This window comes from Prionailurus bengalensis, chromosome B1 (assembly GCF_016509475.1).
Source record: "Prionailurus bengalensis isolate Pbe53 chromosome B1, Fcat_Pben_1.1_paternal_pri, whole genome shotgun sequence".
In the NCBI taxonomy this organism is placed as follows: Eukaryota; Metazoa; Chordata; class Mammalia; order Carnivora; family Felidae; genus Prionailurus; species Prionailurus bengalensis.
This window is the reverse complement of record NC_057344.1, coordinates 1,415,001-1,433,715: the sequence shown is the minus strand read 5'-3', so window position 1 is coordinate 1,433,715 and position 18,715 is coordinate 1,415,001. Positions and strand designations below refer to the sequence as shown.

The following is an 18,715-nucleotide window of genomic DNA, read 5'->3' as shown; positions in this document are numbered from 1 at the left end:
ATGTTGGAGGTAATAGCCAAGTACATGGGGGGAGGGCTTAAATATTGAATTTAAAATATTAAGTGAGTGCAAACTGTTCATGTAAATGGATTTAAATATTTTATAAGCTGTAGATTCTTAAGTCCATTATTTATGCATTCAGCAAATATCCATGGAGTCCTGTGCCGCATGGGGGTAGATGAGGAGATTGGGGGGCCCTAAATTCACCCGGACAGTCTCCCCAAGGGCCTCCAGCACAGGCGTGGCCTTCGGTCAGTCCTAGGAAGTACATTAACTAAAGATAAATGATGGCCTGTAACTGAGTTTGTGACTGCTTCGGGCAGGATGTCCCAGCTCGTCAGTACCAGTGCTGTTGGAAATAATAATAGGATTTGTGGTTGCCAGCTGGTGTCATTGGAGCTGCTGGGTTGAGCCGGAGACGCCTCTGTGACCAGCTCACCGTGACGCAGCCCCGCCACGAGCAAAGCGTGGGCTTCCCATGCCACGGTGCTTTGCTGCCACACTGGGGGTGATATGACACCTGGGACGAGGCATGTCCTGTGGGACCAGCAGTGTCGGGGGGAAGAAACCCACCCCTGGGACTCCTTAGGGTCCATGTTGTTACCCTGGTGTTGGGTGTGACACAGCCGAGGGAAAAGCTATCCCGCGAGGATAATCTGTGTGAGTCCGACAAATCCCTCCAGCCATGGAACATGCAGGGTGATTCTCGTGTGATGCGTGCAAGCCCTTCTACGTGTGGACCCTGTTCTGGATGCTTCTGACAGCACGTCTGACCACTCCTAACAGGTGCCTGCTCTCATAGTCCCTACGTTTAAGTAGCGGAAGACAACACACAAACAAAAAGCTCTGATAGCAATTATCTACAAGAAAACCAACGACTACAAATATGGAAAACTGAGCACATCTGGCCTCGCTGCTGTGGGGAGAGACCCCCCACCGCGACGCCTGGCGGTCAGAGCGCGTCACACCCACTGTGACGCGTGGTGGCCAGAGCAGGGCGCCCAACCTTCCCGCGAGCTCTGACCCCTCAGCAGCGCAGTGCCCACTGACTCCTTCTCAAGATAATGTTTTAACCCCAGAACATAAAATGCAGAGGATTAAAAAGCTTACGCGGAAATACAGTCGTCAGAGTTACCGAACCTTTGCGGTAACGTGCGCACCGGTGCAGTAACGAGACTGGCGTCAGGACTAACAACTGCTGGGATTTCAAAGCCTGATGAACGCAAACGATGTGTTGAGACAGCGCCAAGAACTGAGGGTTGTCGCCGTCTGAGTCCCGTGCTGACCAAGTCACGGGGAGGTGGGTGTGTTGGTGCGTAACCGAGGGGACTCCTCCAGTCAGAGGTTAGTAAAGATAGAGACCGCTATTTAACCCACCTACGTTCACGCAGCCTCGAGTCTTGAATGTATTAGGGACGCTTTGGGCCCTGGCCTCCACGTGGGACATCAGCTCCGGAGCAAGTGGCCGCCGACAGAGCGACAGGGTGCGGCCGCCTTCCTCCTCCCAGTGTGGACGCATCCGGGAGAGCGCGATGGATGCTGCGTCCCTGGGACCACACGCCTTTAACCCCGCAGACCTCTGCAGCCCCGACCGCCCGCACCGGGCGAGCCCCACAAGCCGAGGCTGTGTGCCCTCTGAGCTTCGGGTCACTTCTGAAGCGTGACCTCTCTCTCCCTTCCTTGCGGGCTCATCCAGCACTCACCCCTGCTTCTCCTTTTTAAACTGGAGTTTCCTGTGCCTTCTGGCTCCCTCTGCTCCTGACAGGCCTGGCTGACTAGCTCCCTCTCGTGGCACACAGTCCTGGTGGCCGGGACCCGATCTCAGGCCCCGGTGTGCACAGCCAGGCGGGATTTCCTTGGCTGCTTGGTGCCCACGGCCGCGGGGCTCTGGAAGGTAGCAAACATTCGCGCCCCGTCCGAGCCTCGGCCAGACTTTCCCACGGGGAGCCCGTCGTCCTGGAGGCCAGCTCCCTGCAGCCGCGTAACACCTGTCACCTGGATATTTCTGAAATTAATCGGGTTTTTAACACTTTTGGATACCTGTTTATGTCACAAATGTAGCTTCTGGACATCCGTGACACCTTTCACTTTATTATTTTATTTTTTACAGTCTATTTATTTATTTTGACAGAGAGTGAGAGGGAGAGAGACAATCCCTGTGCTGTCAGCACAGAGCCCCACTCGGGGCTCGATCCCATGAACCAAGATCACGACCTGAGCCAATATCAAGGGTCGGACACTTAACTGACATAGCTACCCGGGCTCCCTGACACCTTTCATTTTAACGAACCCTCCCCTGTCCCCAGCCATGAGGACAACAGTTTCTGATTTAGCTTTTTAACATCTAAGTCGTGTGCCAGAGTGAAGGGCTGTTGGTGAAAACCCTCTGAGCTACTAGTCTGACCATTTTAACTAGGGAGCCACGGAAGTACGCTGGGAGCCCACTGTATGGGCTGGGGCTGTGTGAGAAGAACCACAAAGGGAGGTCCATGTACGTTCACCCAGAGATTTGGCGTAAGGAGCCGGCTCACGCAGTACGGGGGCTGACCAGACCCAGGGTGTGCAGGGAGAGTCAGCACGCTGGCGCCCCGGGAGAGTGGGTGCTGCACTGGCCCGAAGCCGGGGGGCCAGAGACCCAGCAACAGTCCACGTATCAGTTCAAGTTTCCAGGGAGCAAAAAGCTGATTCCCCAATTTGAGGACAGTCAGGCAGGAGGAATTCTCTCCTACTCATGGGTGGGTCAGCTTTTCATTCTAGACAGGCCTTCAACTGATTGGATGTGGCCCACCCGGAGGGCCCTCTGCTTTCTCTACAGATTCAAATGTTAACTCAGCAGAAAACAAAAAACGAAAAACAAAAAACACACCCTCACATAATCACCTAGAATAGTGTTTGACTAAATGTCTGGCTCAGTCAAGGTGACACAGAAGGTTAACCGTCAGGTGTCATACTTGTAATTTTCCAACATTCCTCAGAACAACTACGCTTTCGTCCTCAACCACCAGCGCAGAGCAAAACTCCACCGGGTGTGCACGACACAGCGGGAGGGCCGGAGTGGCCAGGACGGGCTGGAAGCAAGAAGCCTGATTCTCTTCATACACGGATGATGCTTCAAAGGGTAATTTTTTGAACTACGTTTTATTTTCAACCTAATAGTTAATACAAAGTGCATGTCAAATTCGTAATAATTAGGGGTAAGAAACTTCCATTTAAATTCATTTTTACAAATGGGGCACCTGGGTGGCTCAGTCAGTTAAGCGGCCGACTTCGGCACAGGTCATGATCTCACAGTCTGTGAGTTCGAGCCCCGCGTCGGGCTCTGTGCTGACAGCTCAGAGCCTGGAGCCTGCTTCAGATTCTGTGTCTCCCTCTCTCTCTCTCTGCCCCTCCCCTGTTCTCTCTCTATCTCAAAAATAATTAAAAAAAAAAATAAAGTGAGCAGTTCTAACTAACGCTGACATCAGTATTGTGATTCAGTTCATCCTTTGCTTGGGTATTTTTTTTTCAAATTTTAATTTAAATTGCAGTTAGTTAACATATAGTTAACTAACCAAAGGATAATTTTTTTTAAAAAAGGCTCATTCTCCAGAATCTAGGAACTCCTAATCAGAAACCATACCATTTTTGAGTAAGTCCAAAATTGTCACATTAAGTTGTCTTAAGTGTCTCTTGGAACCCATAAGCAAAGAAAGGAATCTGAAGTTACAAAAGTAACAAATGAATCATAATTTTTAAAGTGCATTTTAAAGATAGCATATGTGAAATTATTAGGTCTGGATAATCATAAACTCAAAGGTATACATAGGACTTTCTGATCAGATTCTTCTCATTTCTAACATTAATTTATATCCTACATCATCGCACAGAAGAAAACTAAATACTGACTTTTGGAGATGTGATTTAAAAGCATTGCATTTCTACAGTATTTTCTTTCCTGAGAGAGGAAAAGTATTTTCTTTTCAACCTTCTCAGGATGTTTTATGAATTTTATGAATTTTTATAACTTGTCTCAATATAATGCTTTTAAAACTAACATGTTATAAGGAATAAAAGCCATAATATCAATGTTTTTCAAATATATTTATGAGATGTTGTAAGTATATGAAATAGTGAATATAACCATAGCCTCAAGTTTTGGGCATCTAATATCTCTACATCTTTAAAAGGAAGTTCATTTTAAAAATAAATGAATGCTGGGATTTCTTGGTTTTAATAAATACTTTTTTGTTGGAACTTGTCTGATCAGGGAGTGGGGAGGAAGGAGTTTATGTGGCACCTAAACTGATTAGGAGAATGAATCACGGAAGGCCTCCTGGAAGCAAGGATTTCACAGCTGCATCTTAAGGCATAGCTAGGAATTACATCGAGAAAGCCAGGGGAGCGAGTTCTGGGCTGGGCAGAGCGTGTGCAAAGCTCAGCAGTGAGAGGGTCTCAGGTGAGTGGGTACCAGCCGAGGTGACGGGGGGCTGTGGGGCGAGCCTGGGTCAGGTCACCCAGGGTCAGACGGCCCCACAGGGGATGGCCCTTCACTCGCTGCTAACAGGAAGCCGAGAGAGAGGGTGCCAGGTGGGTATGTTTGCGTCGGGCTATGATTTATATTGTATTTAACTCCGTTCTATTAATTTGGGGGGGCGTATTTTTAGAAAGAAGATCATAGGAGTGTGGAGTGTGGGGTGGGCAGCGGATGGGAAGTCCAAGGGGGGGCAGTTAGAAGGCCATGCAGAGGCTCAGGGAGCACGCTACGGGCGTGCAGCACAGAGGGGTCACGCGGTGGAGCATGTGGCTACTCGCAGGGCACGCGAGGCAGCTTCCGTGGCCCCCACCGTGTGGTTGAATGACTCCCTGGCCCAGCTATCGGCTTACGCACGCAGGCACTTGCTTCCTTGTTCACCCCCGGGTACTCACTTTACGGGGTGTGGAGGGACCAGTTTGGCTGGCTTCCTTCCAAGAAGCTAAACAACTCTTAGAGTAACTAAGGTCGTCGTTGCTGTCATGACAGCGGCACAGAATTTCCTGCGTGGATCTCTGACTGAACCGCCACGCACCTGTACCCTCCAACCTCCCCCCTCCCCGTTTTAGGCAAGGGATGAAGTGAATTGCAGAGAGTCGTAAAGAAGAATCCTGGACCGTGAGTCTGGGGTCTGTGGGTCTAGTGTCAGTCCCACCACGACTCATCCCCTTGACAAGTTTGGACCACACGACGGGGTCGCTCACACTGCTCTCCTTTGTGGGTGAGCGGATGGGTGCATGTGTCTAAGAGGCGAGAAACACTCGAATCGCGGTGCTTTTGGAGGGAAGAGCACATTGCGTTCTTGGGACTTGCCCGCCACCAGCCAGGTAAACTGAGGGCCCCCTCCTCTGTGTCCAGGTGACTGTCTGCACAGTTTCGCTCACTGGTCCTGAGGGTGGAGGCTGTCTTTCGCTCATTGACCCGGAGGTTGTATAGTCCAAGGAATCACAGGCAATTAGAATCGCACAGACTATGTCCCAACGTTTCCGTATCCAGGCGGCGTATCCTGACTTCTGACGTGCAAGTCCACAGGCCAGGGGGAGCCGCCACGTAAGAGCTCTGCAGACACAACTGCTAACCTCCACGGATCTCAGCACCACGGCCAGACCCAGAAAGGATGCGAACGTCCCAGTCTTCATCCCTTGTCCCCGAACCTCAGACGCCACACGTGGCAATGAGGTCAGAGATGTAGCTGTGGCAGGATGTCTGCTTCCAGGAGAGCAGGGAGGAGAGCCCTCCACGTCACCTTTCCACAGGTCAGGGGATTCGTGACCCTCCTGGCCGGGAGCCTCGACTGGATTTGGTTTCCCGTCAGCAGGAGGAGCTTGGATTTAGTACACGCCCAGCAGAGCAGTGGGCACCCCATGCATCTGTGTGACTGAGAGGAAGATCTCCTGGCGTGGTTCCAGAGAAGACCCCCTCCATCCATCTGTCCATCCATCCATCCGTCCATCCGTTCACACGTGCGCCCAGCCAATATTTACTATAATGATGTGGTAGTCCTGTTAGGGTGGTCTGGATGCCCACACCCCCAGATGTCCACATCTAATCTCTGGGACCGTAACTACGTCACCTTACACGCCACCCTTGGGTCGTGTGGGGTCCGATGGCATCACAGGCCCTTACGTGAGGGAGGCAAGGGTGCCAGAGTCCGAGAAGGAGACGCGGTGGGTGACAGAAATGGGCTGTGTGGCTGGGGGCGTATTGGGAAGGCAGTCAGACCCTAGAAGCCAGGACATCTTGGAAGCAGATTCTTACATGCCCCCCTGAGGGACAGGTTATTATTGAAATATAAACAACAGGATAAAAATAAATTTATGGCTGTTTCCTCTGTTCATGCTTTGTATGGATTTTCCCTTTGTTTTAATGACTTCTAGAATCAGCTGTGACACTTGTTGAAAGAACTTTTGACCCAGAGAAAAATCATTATAATCTAATGTCATAGCATTTTCCTCCATAATATCAATGACACGCTCTCCCTAGAAAAGTTGGGTGAAATGCATATTTAGACAAGTAAATCTTTCTGATAAATCATTTCACTGACGAGAAAGAAACCATGTGTGAAATGAAAGTTAGATGTTTTGAAAACCGCTCCGTTTAAGGACAGGACACTAATCGATAGGTGTATTCCTTATAATGAAAGACAGTGCAGGAGAAACGTGGTCCACGCCTATCAGGGGTCCCTGGACAGCACAGGAACGGACTCTGTTTCGGCTGAATCTCCACGTGCCTTTAAGGGCCGAGGGAGAAAACAGGTGACATCCAGTCACTCCTAGCCAGCCACCCATTCCTGGTGGCACCCACCTGTCAGTGTTTCAGATAGAATGTCTGACACATATTTTCACATTCTTAATAAACCTTTCATGCACATATTTGATACTTAATGGCTACTAGATGCATATTAAAATCACACGTTCATCCTTGGACATAGCCTCATGACAGCAGCTTCCACTTTTCAAGCCGCAAAAAGAAACATATTTAAATACATATTTAAATACATCTGAGACTTCCAAATAATCACTGTGAATGATTTTGAAAATAGCTTGTTTTGGAATTATTTTCAAGAGAGTTTTAGAACCATAAAAGAAAATCAATTTGTCAAAATAATCTGTCTCTCTCTCTACACACACACACACACACACACACACACACACACCTACCCATGTAACTATGAAATGTCAACGTTGCTCTACGATCTTCTAACTATTTTAATATAAAACGACTGAGATCACATTTTGCCTCGAAGATTCAGACACGAAGCTCTGAATCAGATCGGAAGCTTAGCGGGCGTTTACTCCTGTGTCGTTTGATGGTTTTCCCCCAAACTTTTGTATTTCTATGATGTTGCAGGTAGGGATTTTTCATTCATCTTATTAACCAGACAACTGCTGCACACCCTCCCAATTCTATCTGGGAAGTGAGATTATCAATATACACAGTGTGGGGCACCTGGGTGGTTCAGTTGGTTGAGTGACCGACTTTGGCTTAGGTCATGATCTCACGGTCTGTGAGTTCGAGCCCCGCGTCGGGCTCTGTGCTGACAGCCCGGAGCCTGGAGCCGGCTTCGGATTCTGTGTCTCCTTCTATCTCTCTGCCCCTCCCCCACTCATGCTCTGTCTCTCTCTGTCTCAGAAATAAATAAACATAAAAAAAAATGAAAAAAATATATGCAGTGCTTAGGGTAAAACCGGAAATGGTGGAATAATGACCCCTTTTCCGTGTCTGCAGAATGAGATTCCCAGCAGGTCACCTGTTTCTCAGACCCTTCCCCAAGTCTGCACCCTGTCCCCTCTGGCCTGGAGGAGATCTTGGCTCAATAACTAGGCCAAGGTCTGGTAGAAACTCTGGAGGGAAGTATGTCTTGGGGCTTATTTGGTGCGTACATTTTGGGAACTCAACAACATATTCGGGAAAATGACACAAATCAGAATTTTAGTGTGAGTTCTGCACGGGTTCTTGCGTGATCTCTATGAAAACTGTCTTATTTTTATTCTCCCATAACGACAAACACGATAAAGTCATTTTCTGCCAGGTAATTATCGTTTCAAAGCATTTCTGAAGACCGTGAAAGGGCCTGTCACTTGCTTATACGAGACATTCAACAAATATTGGCGAGTAGATCAGTAAAGATCTCCAAAAGTGTACTTTTTAAAAGGCAGCACTTGTGAAGTTCATTACCTCCCTAAGTTCCTAATGTGGCCATTTCCCACAAAGCCCACAGTGTGGGGGGTGGTCCATGACCTCGCTGCAGGGTGTCACGGACTTCCTAAGATACAGGGCACCTAGGAGGAGGCCCGGAGGCTCAGCCCCACCACCCACAGGCCCCATCACAGTGGCACATCTGTGACAGATGTCACATGGGGCATGCCCACGGCACTGCCCTATCATCTCCACAGAGTTGTGCTTTGGGGACGCAGCACCCCACGGTCCTGTGCGCCTCTTCCAAACATCCCAAGGCTTCACGGTCAAGAAGTGTCACCAACCCTCCACTTGGGTGCCCCCGGCCACACAAGAAGATCACTGAGGACCCACACACACATGCCCTTTGATGAATTATTCACAGCTACTTCTGAAATCTGAGAGTCAGCAAGTCGACAAGCTTGAGGTGCTCGAGGGCCAGCATCCTGAAACAAGGCTGGCGTCCAGGCTGTCCTTTCCCGTCTGCTGCTAGCCAACCACGTGCCCTCCTCTCCCGAAGTGGCAGGACGGTGGGGATGCCCCTCCCTGAGCTGCCGCAGCCCTCCCTCCTCCTCACCCTGCTCCTCGTCACCACCACGCCCCCACAGCTCTCTTCTCAGACTGTCCCCTCCCTGCTCCGACAGTGTTCAGATGACCTCGCTCCCCAACTCTGCCCGTTTCTGACTTTCTCCGCTTGGCCTTTATGTGGGGCTCGGCGAACGTTTATTGCTTGCTGTGTTTTATGGTTTCTCCAGGCCATGTATATTCATTATGTTACAGAAACAGTAACAGCGCAGGGAAATACTGGGCGCTGATATTTCGTGTAGGTGGTAAATTTTCAAAGGGGTGGATATGGTTTTCCATAAGAATGGAAGCAAACTGTGACACTGAAGGGGATGATTAGTGAATTTCCATGAAGGAAGGATCTGCTCCAAGTGGTGAATCATGTTTATGGATCTGCCCACCAGGCGGCACTCAGACAGGAGGAGAAGGTGAGGGAGCCCCGGAGTCACTGCACGTCTGCTCGAGTTTTACTGCAATCTATTAAACCTTGGTATTTAAAGCACAGTCACTTTCTAAATGTCAGCCCTTAAACTTTTTTTCCTGCAGAAAACTTTACAGAAGTTATACCTGATTATTTGCAAGAACTTTGATACCTAAGAGATTGCATTCTGAGAAAAAGAAAGGTTATCGACAAAAGAAGTGTTTCAAAAGACCGTTGCAGATAGGAAAATGGGACAAATGCAATTTGGGAAAGTTACCAAACGTTCGGAGAGTGTATCGCATGTGCGGCGAAGGTGCGCCTGCTCCTCTCGGATGGAGACCGCACCCCTGCATGGTTCTCACCAGGAAGGCGGAAAGGGCGGCTTTACCTGCTGTGGACCTGACAGTTGGGGTGGTGTTGGAGGGCGTCATCACGGGAATACATTCGTCGTCCTGGGAGTAACCAGCTTGGATGGCTCGGAGGTAACTGTGGCTGCGCGTCCGGAAGCATCCGGGAAGGTCCAGGGCGTCCATGGCCTGGGACTCGACTTCACTGAAGACAGATTCACACACCGACTCGAACTGCCCATTCATCTCTGCCTCGCTCATCTGGAATAAGAATGCACAGGTGATGGCGAGATGTGGCCAGGTCATGGGAGAAAAAGAAAGAACAAAACTCACCCTGACCTTGAGATACTGTCTCTTCAGCAGAGTTAATTGGAAATTGGCCTTGGGGCTCCATTAAGCTGAGGGAAGAGCTTTTACTGGGTTATTTCTCACAAACACTAAGAAAAATGTCACTTCTGAGATGTTACTGAAATTCTGAGGGCCCCTGAGGGTGGCTGAAAGGGTGGCCTGCTGGAACCGCCCAGGACAGAAGACAGGACGCGGGTGGAGCTCGGCACCTGGGCGGTCAGTGAGCACACGCCGCTGGTCCCCCCTCTGTCTCGACCCCGGCGCCTCTGTCACCATTCCAGGCTGTCCTTGGCCCAGAAACTCTAGGAGCTGAGCCTGCCTCTGTGCATCGTCGTGGAAACCAAGCACACATCTGGCGGGAAGCTCATCTCCTTCTCCCCAGGGGAGCAGCAGGACCACGGGTCCAGCAGAGAAAGACACGGCCAGCGGGCTGTCCATCGCTTCGTCACCAGCCTGTGCCATGTGCGTCCTGCCCGTGCTGCTGCTCGGCCTGGGATGTTAGGAGACTCACTTCCTTTGACAATGTAGCAGGTGAAGTAATAGTTTTCACGCCTGCGATTTAATTTCCAGGTATAGAGTCACCCTGGGAACCTAAAAGGTCCAAATGTGTTAAGAAAGCATCGAGGCTTTGGACAGGCGCGGGATTGCAGGTGCCGGGCACACAGGGGCACGCCCATCCGGTTGGCTAGAGGGACTTTGCGTGGGGTCAGTGAGCACTAGCAGGGGACACACTTTTCCTGCCATTCCTGGGTAGTGATCCTTGTGCGTTTCCCAAGAGCCAAACCTACAGGCTTCATCTGGGTGCCCAGTGAAGGGAGGTGCGCAGGAGAGCCAGGGTGAAGAGAACGGGGTGCAGAGCAGGTGAGACGTTAGGAAAGACAAGCTTAACGGCTTAGCCACTCGTCGGTGAGGACGGGGGGCTCACGGGTCCGCGGGCAGGGCTCTCGGGGTGGGTCACGTGTCAGGCTGAAAGGGACGTTGATAAATGAGCCCTCCCCAGCTACTCCTGTGTTGGGTGCACCCCTCGGGGGAATCACGCGTGGGTTAGCACGTGTGCACGGGCGGGATGCTTGCTGGTGAAGTCCCCGTGCACCGGCCGGGGCTGGGAGGGGAGGCTCAGTGCACAGGGAGGCGGCGAGGGCTGAGGGGGCACCCCGTGGCCTCTGCTGTCCCTCGAGATCGGTCCCCGGCCCGTCTCTCCTGCCCTGGGTGTTGGGAGGGGCCCACGCCCCCCGGGACGTCTGCCCCGCTTCTCAGGTGGCTTCTCCACGCCCAGCACCCCCTGCTGTCATTGTCCTGCCTCCGTCCTGCACCTGCTGTGTCCGCCTCTCACACCCCAATGTCCCAGTGTGCTATCCCACTGGTGGGAAGGCCACCCACGACTTCCAGAACACCCTGCGTGATGCCCACAGATAAAGACACCAGCTCAGTACCTGTGCTCTGCCTGTTTGCAGGGTGAAAGCGGGCGAGAGAAGCTGATCTCCCCTCCAACAGGAAGGAAAACCTGCCTTCTTCCAGAATCTCTAACTGCAGACCTGGACGTGGCCCTGCCTGGCACCACGTGGGGCTCCTGACATGCTGGGAAATGGCCCCCTTCACAGAGCGAGCATAACCCTCTCTCATTCTGGAGATGGCGGAGGAAAGTGTGTGTGTGTGTGTGTGTGTGTGTGTGTGTGTGTGCGTGTGTGTGTGTATGCGTGTGTCGGGGGGGAGGAAGGCAGGCTGGCTGCCTGGCCCCCAGTGTGAGGAGGAGAATCTTTGGGTCGCATCAACAGAAAAGACCAGAGGACGGTTTCTGAAGTTGGAGAGGGGCAGACAAATCAGGGTCAGGACAAAGCACGACACTCCCATCGTGACAGCCTCACGTTCCCAGTGATGAAGCTTGTGGGACACACACCTGCTGGGTTGAAACATGACATTTCCCGACTACACATTTCTTACACTCTGTTTTCCCTTATGGGGAATTATATCAAGAAGCCTCAGATCGTTTCGTGCCATTTATGTCAAAGACCCACATCAGACAGCCTGAAAAGGCCAAACTCTGAGTGATGGCGCCAGCGTCCCCAGCACCCCGGCCGCGGGGTTTCGCGGACCCCCTCCTGCAAACCCACCGCGGGCCAGGAGCTCTGTCCTTGAGGCAGGACACCATCACACCTGCTCGTGCATCTTAAAGGCTAAAATCTCAGCGAGGACCACTTGGCTAGTACTCACAGCTACAGAGACACATCCGTGAGGTTCTAGAAATGAAAGTGACTCATTTCTCCCAGACAAACAGAAGTAGTTGAGAAGGATCTCAAGACTTGGTCCAGAGAGGACCTGAAATGCTCTGTCCTCTGAGAGCTGATGCGTTCACCGAGCCTGAGGGGGACTGGGAAAAGTGGGTGTCGTTTTACGTTGGGACTCAAACCACGGCTTGGTCCCCGGGAATCCCAGGAGGGTGCCAAGCCAGTGGGGTAAAAGCTATGGAAAACAATCAGTGTGGCCTGAGGCTTCCTCTGTCTCCCTTTGTGAACCATGAACTCAGAACACAACCGGGCCTGCTTCTGGAAAATGTGGGCACGGAACAGCCAAAGCGGGGCAAGCTGGGGAAGTGGGGGGGACAGGGTGACTGTCCAGTCTGTGGCAGAGCCGGGGGTGGGCTCTGCAGAGGTCATGACAGATGGCGAGCAGACACGGCCCCGCACGTGGCCGCCGTGGAAAACAGGGTGGCGGTTCTTCCAGAGATTAAACGTAGAACCGCTGTGGTCTGGTGAGGCCACTTTGGGATATTTACCCACAGGAACTGAAAGCAGGGACTGGGGAGGACATATACTTGTAAACCCATGCGTGCATGGTGGACTGTTATTGTGATGTGGACGGACCGTGAGGGCACTTGCCGGGGGAAAGAAGCCAGTCATATAAGGAAAGACTCCGGGTGAGTCCGCTGGCTGGAGGTCCAGGGGACTCACGTCCACAGAGACACGGAGGTGGTGGCACCGGGGACACCGGCCAGTGTTTGGTAGGGACAGAGTCTGCATTCTGCCAGACGGAAGAGGTCTGGAGATGGACGGTGAGGGGCACTGAACGAGCATGTGACACCGCTGACCTGCACACTGAAACACGGTCAAGATGGAAAGTTCTGTCACGGATATTTTACCACAATTTTTAAGAATTTCCTTTAAGAAGGAAGCCATCACAGTGCCAGAGGTTTTTAAAGAGGAAGAGAGAAAAGGGGGCCACAAGACAGTAGCGTGGCTGGAAGATGTGGGGAAGGCAAGTGTGCTTCCTCAGCCAGGATACAGAGGTCCCAGCGATCCCACCACACCGGACCCCAGAACCACCTGCAAGTTCTGGGACAGGCCGGACCCCCAACACCACCAGCCAGCTCTCAGATATGCCGGACCCCCAGCACCACCTGCAAATTCTAGGACACACCGGACCCCCAGCACCACCTGCAAGTTCTAAGACACACCGGACCCCCAGCACCACCTGCCAGCTCTCAGATATGCCAGACCCCCAACACCACCTGCCAGCTCCAGGACCCTTCCTTGGCCAGGATGCAGAGGTCCCAGCATCCCCGCCACGCCAGACCCCAGGACCACCTGCAAGTTCTAGGACACGCCGGACCCCAGGACCACCTGCAAGTTCTAGGACACGCCGGAGCCCCAGGACCACCTGCAAGTTCTAGGACACGCCGGACCCCCAGCACCACCTGCAAGTTCTAGGACACGCCGGACCCCCAGCACCACCTGCCAACTCTCAGATATGCCAGACCCCCAACACCACCTGCCAGCTCCAGGACCCTTCCTCGGCCAGGATGCAGAAGTCCCAGCATCCCCGCCACGCCAGACCCCAGGACCACCTGCAAGTTCTAGGACACGCCGGACCCCCAGGACCACCTGCAAGTTCTAGGACACGCCGGACCCCAGGACCACCTGCAAGTTCTAGGACACGGCGGAGCCCCAGGACCACCTGCAATTCTAGGACACGCTGGACCCCCAGGACCACCTGCAATTCTAGGACACGCCGGACCCCCAGGACCACCTGCAAGTTCTAGGACACGCCGGACCCCAGCACCACCTGCAAGTTCTAGGACACGCCGGAGCCCCAGGACCACCTGCAAGTTCTAGGACACGCCGGACCCCCAGGACCACATGCAAGTTCTAGGACATGCCGGACTCCCAGGACCACCTGCAAGTTCTAGGACACGCCAGACCCCCAGGACCACCTGCAAGTTCTAGGACACGCCGGACCCCAGCACCACCTGCAAGTTCTAGGACACGCCGGAGCCCCAGGACCACCTGCAAGTTCTAGGACACACCGGACCCCCAGGACCACCTGCAAGTTCTAGGACACGCCAGACCCCCAGGACCACCTGCAAGTTCTAGGACACGCCGGACCCCAGCACCACCTGCAAGTTCTAGGACATGCCGGACCCCCAGGACCACCTCAAGTTCTAGGACACGCCGGACCCCCAGGACCACCTGCAAGTTCTAGGACACGCCAGACCCCAGCACCACCTGCAAGTTCTAGGACACGCCGGACCCCCAGCACCACCTGCAAGTTCTAGGACACGCCAGACCCCAGCACCACCTGCAAGTTCTAGGACACGCCGGAGCCCCAGGACCACCTGCAAGTTCTAGGACACGCCGGAGCCCCAGGACCACCTGCAAGTTCTAGGACACGCCGGACCCCCAGGACCACCTGCAAGTTCTAGGACACGCCGGACCCCCAGGACCACCTGCAAGTTCTAGGACACGCCGGACCCCCAGGACCACCTGCAAGTTCTAGGACACGCCGGACCCCAGGACCACCTGCAAGTTCTAGGACACGCCGGACCCCAGCACCACCTGCAAGTTCTAGGACACGCCGGACCCCCAGCACCACCTGCAAGTTCTAGGACACGCCGGACCCCAGCACCACCTGCAAGTTCTAGGACACGCCGGACCCCCAGCACCACCTGCAAGTTCTAGGACACGCCGGACCCCAGCACCACCTGCAAATTCTAGGACACGCCGGACCCCCAGGACCACCTGCAAGTTCTAGGGCACGCCGGACCCCCAGGACCACCTGCAAGTTCTAGGACACGCCGGACCCCCAGGACCATCTGCAAGTTCTAGGACACGCCGGACCCCAGCACCACCTGTAAGTTTTAGGACACGCCGGAGCCCCAGGACCACCTGCAAGTTCTAGGACACGCCGGACCCCCAGCACCACCTGCAAGTTCTAGGACACGCCGGACCCCAGCACCACCTGCAAGTTCTAGGACATGCCGGACCCCCAGGACCACCTGCAAGTTCTAGGACATGCCGGAGCCCCAGGACCACCTGCAAGTTCTAGGACACGCCGGACCCCCAGGACCACCTGCAAGTTCTAGGACACACCAGACCCCAGCACCACCTGCAAGTTCTAGGGCACGCCGACCCCCAGCACCACCTGCCAGCTCTCAGATATGCCAGACCCCCAACACCACCTGCCAGCTCCAGGACCCTTCCTCGGCCAGGATGCAGAGGTCCCAGCATCCCCGCCACGCCAGACCCCAGGACCACCTGCAAGTTCTAGGACACGCCGGACCCCCAGGACCACCTGCAAGTTCTAGGACATGCCGGACCCCCAGGACCACCTGCAAGTTCTAGGACACGCCAGACCCCCAGGACCACCTGCAAGTTCTAGGACACACCGGACCCCCAGGACCACCTGCAAGTTCTAGGACACACCAGACCCCAGCACCACCTGCAAGTTCTAGGGCACGCCGGACCCCCAGCACCACCTGCCAGCTCCAGAACCCTTCCTCGGCCAGGATGCAGAGGTCCCAGCGTCCCCGCCACCCCAGACCCCAGGACCATCTGCCAGCTCTAGGACATGCCGGACCCCTAGCACCACCTGCCAGTTCCAAGAAACAAAATTACCCTGATGGTGGACGCACTGAAACAAAGCAAATGTGCAGCTTGAGCAGTGATGAGCTCAGGAGGCTGGGAGGGCATCAGAGCCGCCCCGAAGGTGAGAACAGCCGGGGGTGGGGGGAGAGTGTGGCAGGTCCCCGCTGGCTGGAGGCTGTGATTTCACTCCCGCTGAGGTGCCCTTCCTGCACCACAGCTCGGCTGTGCCTCCCCACGTGTGCTTTCCGTCTGCAGTGAGGGGCCAGGGGGAGGTCTGGGGACCCACTTCACAGCCTGAGGATGTGTAGGGATGTGTCCTTGCAGCTTGCTTGGAGGGGGCTGGGACTCATAAGGAGTGCCTGACTCCAGGAGTGCCAGCATGTGTGGGCAGCGGGCATCTGCATGGCTTTGTGACCCCTCCAGGTGGGACACATGCCTTCCACATGGGGTGTGGGAAGATGACAAGGTGACACAGGAAAGGAGGCTGCTCGGTGTGGTGGGGATGGAGGGGATGGGAGGGTGGCACAGAGCACGGGGCTGGGGTGCCGTCTGCTCGTCTCCATGGGTGGCCGTGGGACATGCCAGGTGTAGACACGAACCCCTGGTCTGCCCTGGCTGTCAGACAGGTGACTGCTGCGAGACCCAGGGCCTCCCTCGCTGCTGTGTGTCCCCAAGTCTCTGTGCAGCCGGGAAGCAGCTCAGTTCATGTGGCTGGGGACTGCGTCTGCCAGGAAACCACAAGGTTGTGCCCTGCTGGGTGGCCCTGGGTGACAGTCACTGGCAGAGCTCATCACACTGATGGGGACCACACCGCCAGCACACTATCATTTACCAGATGGTGGAGGACTAGGTGGTCTTCAAGCCTATCGCTCCCCGTGCGTTTCTGGGAAATGGAGAACGTGGTCATTCTTCCGGGTAAGGTCTAGACCCAGCCGGACAGACATTACATGTGGTGGGGGTACAACCAACAAGCCCACTGTGTTCTCTGAAACCACAGGGATGTCGTGCTGAGAATAAGAACAGTGCTGGGATCCTCTGTCCGATGGGCTGACAAACTGGTGAACCCCAGGGAGATAAGGAAAGGCCAGGGAAGGGTCGGCGCCGAAGCGACGGCCCACACAGCTCAGGCACACAGTGCGTCTGCACCCAGGTGGCCTGTGTCATGCTGACGCCTCCCGAAACACAACATGTCAATGTGCGTTTCTAGTGTTTTCAGTGCGATTCCTCCAGGTAAGAACTCTCATGGTTAAAAACAAATTCCATCCCTCAAGCTGGTCACTGAGCAGGTGTAACCGCACGTGTACTATTACCGTCCTGGACGCTCACCGCCGGCAACCCCAGGGCATCATCCCAGACCCTCCAAACGCCTACGCGGACTCTTCCCCGGTTCGTGAGCTCAGAGAAGCCGGACCTGAACTCAAAGACTCAAACTCAACTCACAGCATGGCTCAGAGATAAGCAAGTCTCACAGGGGCTCAGTTAGACTTTTAATTTCATGTTTGCTGCTTGAGAGACGTTGAGTATTAAAGACGATGGGTGCTTGGCAACCAAGCCAAGTGTCTCAGGGACACGAGGGGTTCACCAGAGGCAGCACCCCAAAGGCATCGTCCTCGGTTACTGGGAGCTGCCTCTTCCTCCCTGACGTGGAGGGCACTGGCCAGGGTCGGAGACACAATGACTATAGATCGGTTCCCACGTGTGAAACGGCCCCACCCACCACCAGGGTGCCGGGAGTATCTTAGGGAACTATATGCTTTTTTCAGAATTAAACCTGGAGCGCAGTTTAAAGTCCTATCCTAGAACTCAGCAGTCGGAATCAAAGTCCTCAGAGTCTGTAAAACAACCAACTGGTCTACTGTTGCTATTATTTACAACAACGAATCTTTTCAGATACAGAAAGGTGTGAGAGTGTGTTTTTTTTTTTTTTTTACTGATGTATTTTTGGAAATCCCAGCTTGGGTTCACCAAAAACACACATACTTGAGGGTAGTACATGGCTTATGTGTCTGGAAAATAATGATGAGGAGCCCCAGGGAAACTGTTTCATAGGAATGTCTGAAGAGGTATGGTGTGCGTTCAACTGGAATCTGTTTGTTGAGAGCAAGTGAAAACAGAGAGAAAGCGGAATCAGACCCATAAACAGGGAGAACAAACGTGGTTGCTGGGGGTGGGGGATGGGGGATGGGGAGGGGGGCTGGGCCAAATGGGTGAAGGGGGCGGCAGGTGCAGGCTTCTGATGGAGCAAATGAGTCACAGGAATAACAAGCATGGTGGGGGGGAGGTCATTACATTGTACCAGCAATGTAACAGGACAGATGGTGAGCTCTGCACAGTGTGTGAGAGTCAAATCACTATGTGTAGCCTGAATCTAAGGTAACATCCTGTTGACTGCACTCCAGAAAGAAAGAAAGGAAGGAAGGAAAGAAGGAAGTAAGGAAGGGAAAGGAAGGAAGGAAGGAAGGAAGGAAGAAGGAAGGAAGGAAGGAAAGAAGGAAGGAAGAGAAAGGAAGGAGAGAAAGGAAGGAAGGAAGAAGGAAGGAAGGAAGGAAGGAAGAAAGGAAGGAAGGAAGGAAGGAAGGAAGGAAGGAAGAAAGGAAGGAAGGAAGGAAGGGAAGGAGGGAAGGAGGGAGGGAAGGAGGGAGGGAGGGAAGGAAGGAAGGAAGGAAGAAGGAAGGAAGGAAGGAAGAAAGGAGAGAAAGGAAGGAAGGAAGAAGGAAGGAAGGAAGGAAGGAAGGAAGGAAGAAAGGAAGGAAGGAAGGAAGGAAGGAAAGAAGGAAGGAAGAGAAAGGAAGGAAGGAAGAAAGGAAGGAAGGAAGAAGGAAGGAAGGAAGGAAGGAAGGAAGGAAGGAAGGAAGAAGGAAGGAAGGAAGGAGGAAGGAAGGAAGGAAGGGAAGGGAAGGAAGGAAGGAAGGAAGGAAGGAAGGAAGGAAGGAAGGGGAAGGAAGGAAGGAAGGAAGGAAGGGGAAGGAAGGAAGGAAGGAAGGAAGGA

At 53.5% G+C, this 18,715-nt stretch overlaps 1 protein-coding gene across 4 annotated transcripts in view; it reads right to left on the bottom strand.

Annotated features, from left to right (window-relative positions):
* DLGAP2 (DLG associated protein 2) overlaps positions 1-18,715 on the bottom strand; it is a 791,263-nt gene that overhangs the window by 52,711 nt on the left and 719,837 nt on the right. For all 4 annotated transcript variants that reach the window (XM_043557189.1, XM_043557191.1, XM_043557186.1 and 1 more), the window contains one exon: positions 9,562-9,781. In XM_043557189.1, the coding sequence (XP_043413124.1) occupies positions 9,562-9,781 (220 nt within the window). The remainder of the gene's footprint in view (positions 1-9,561; positions 9,782-18,715) is intronic.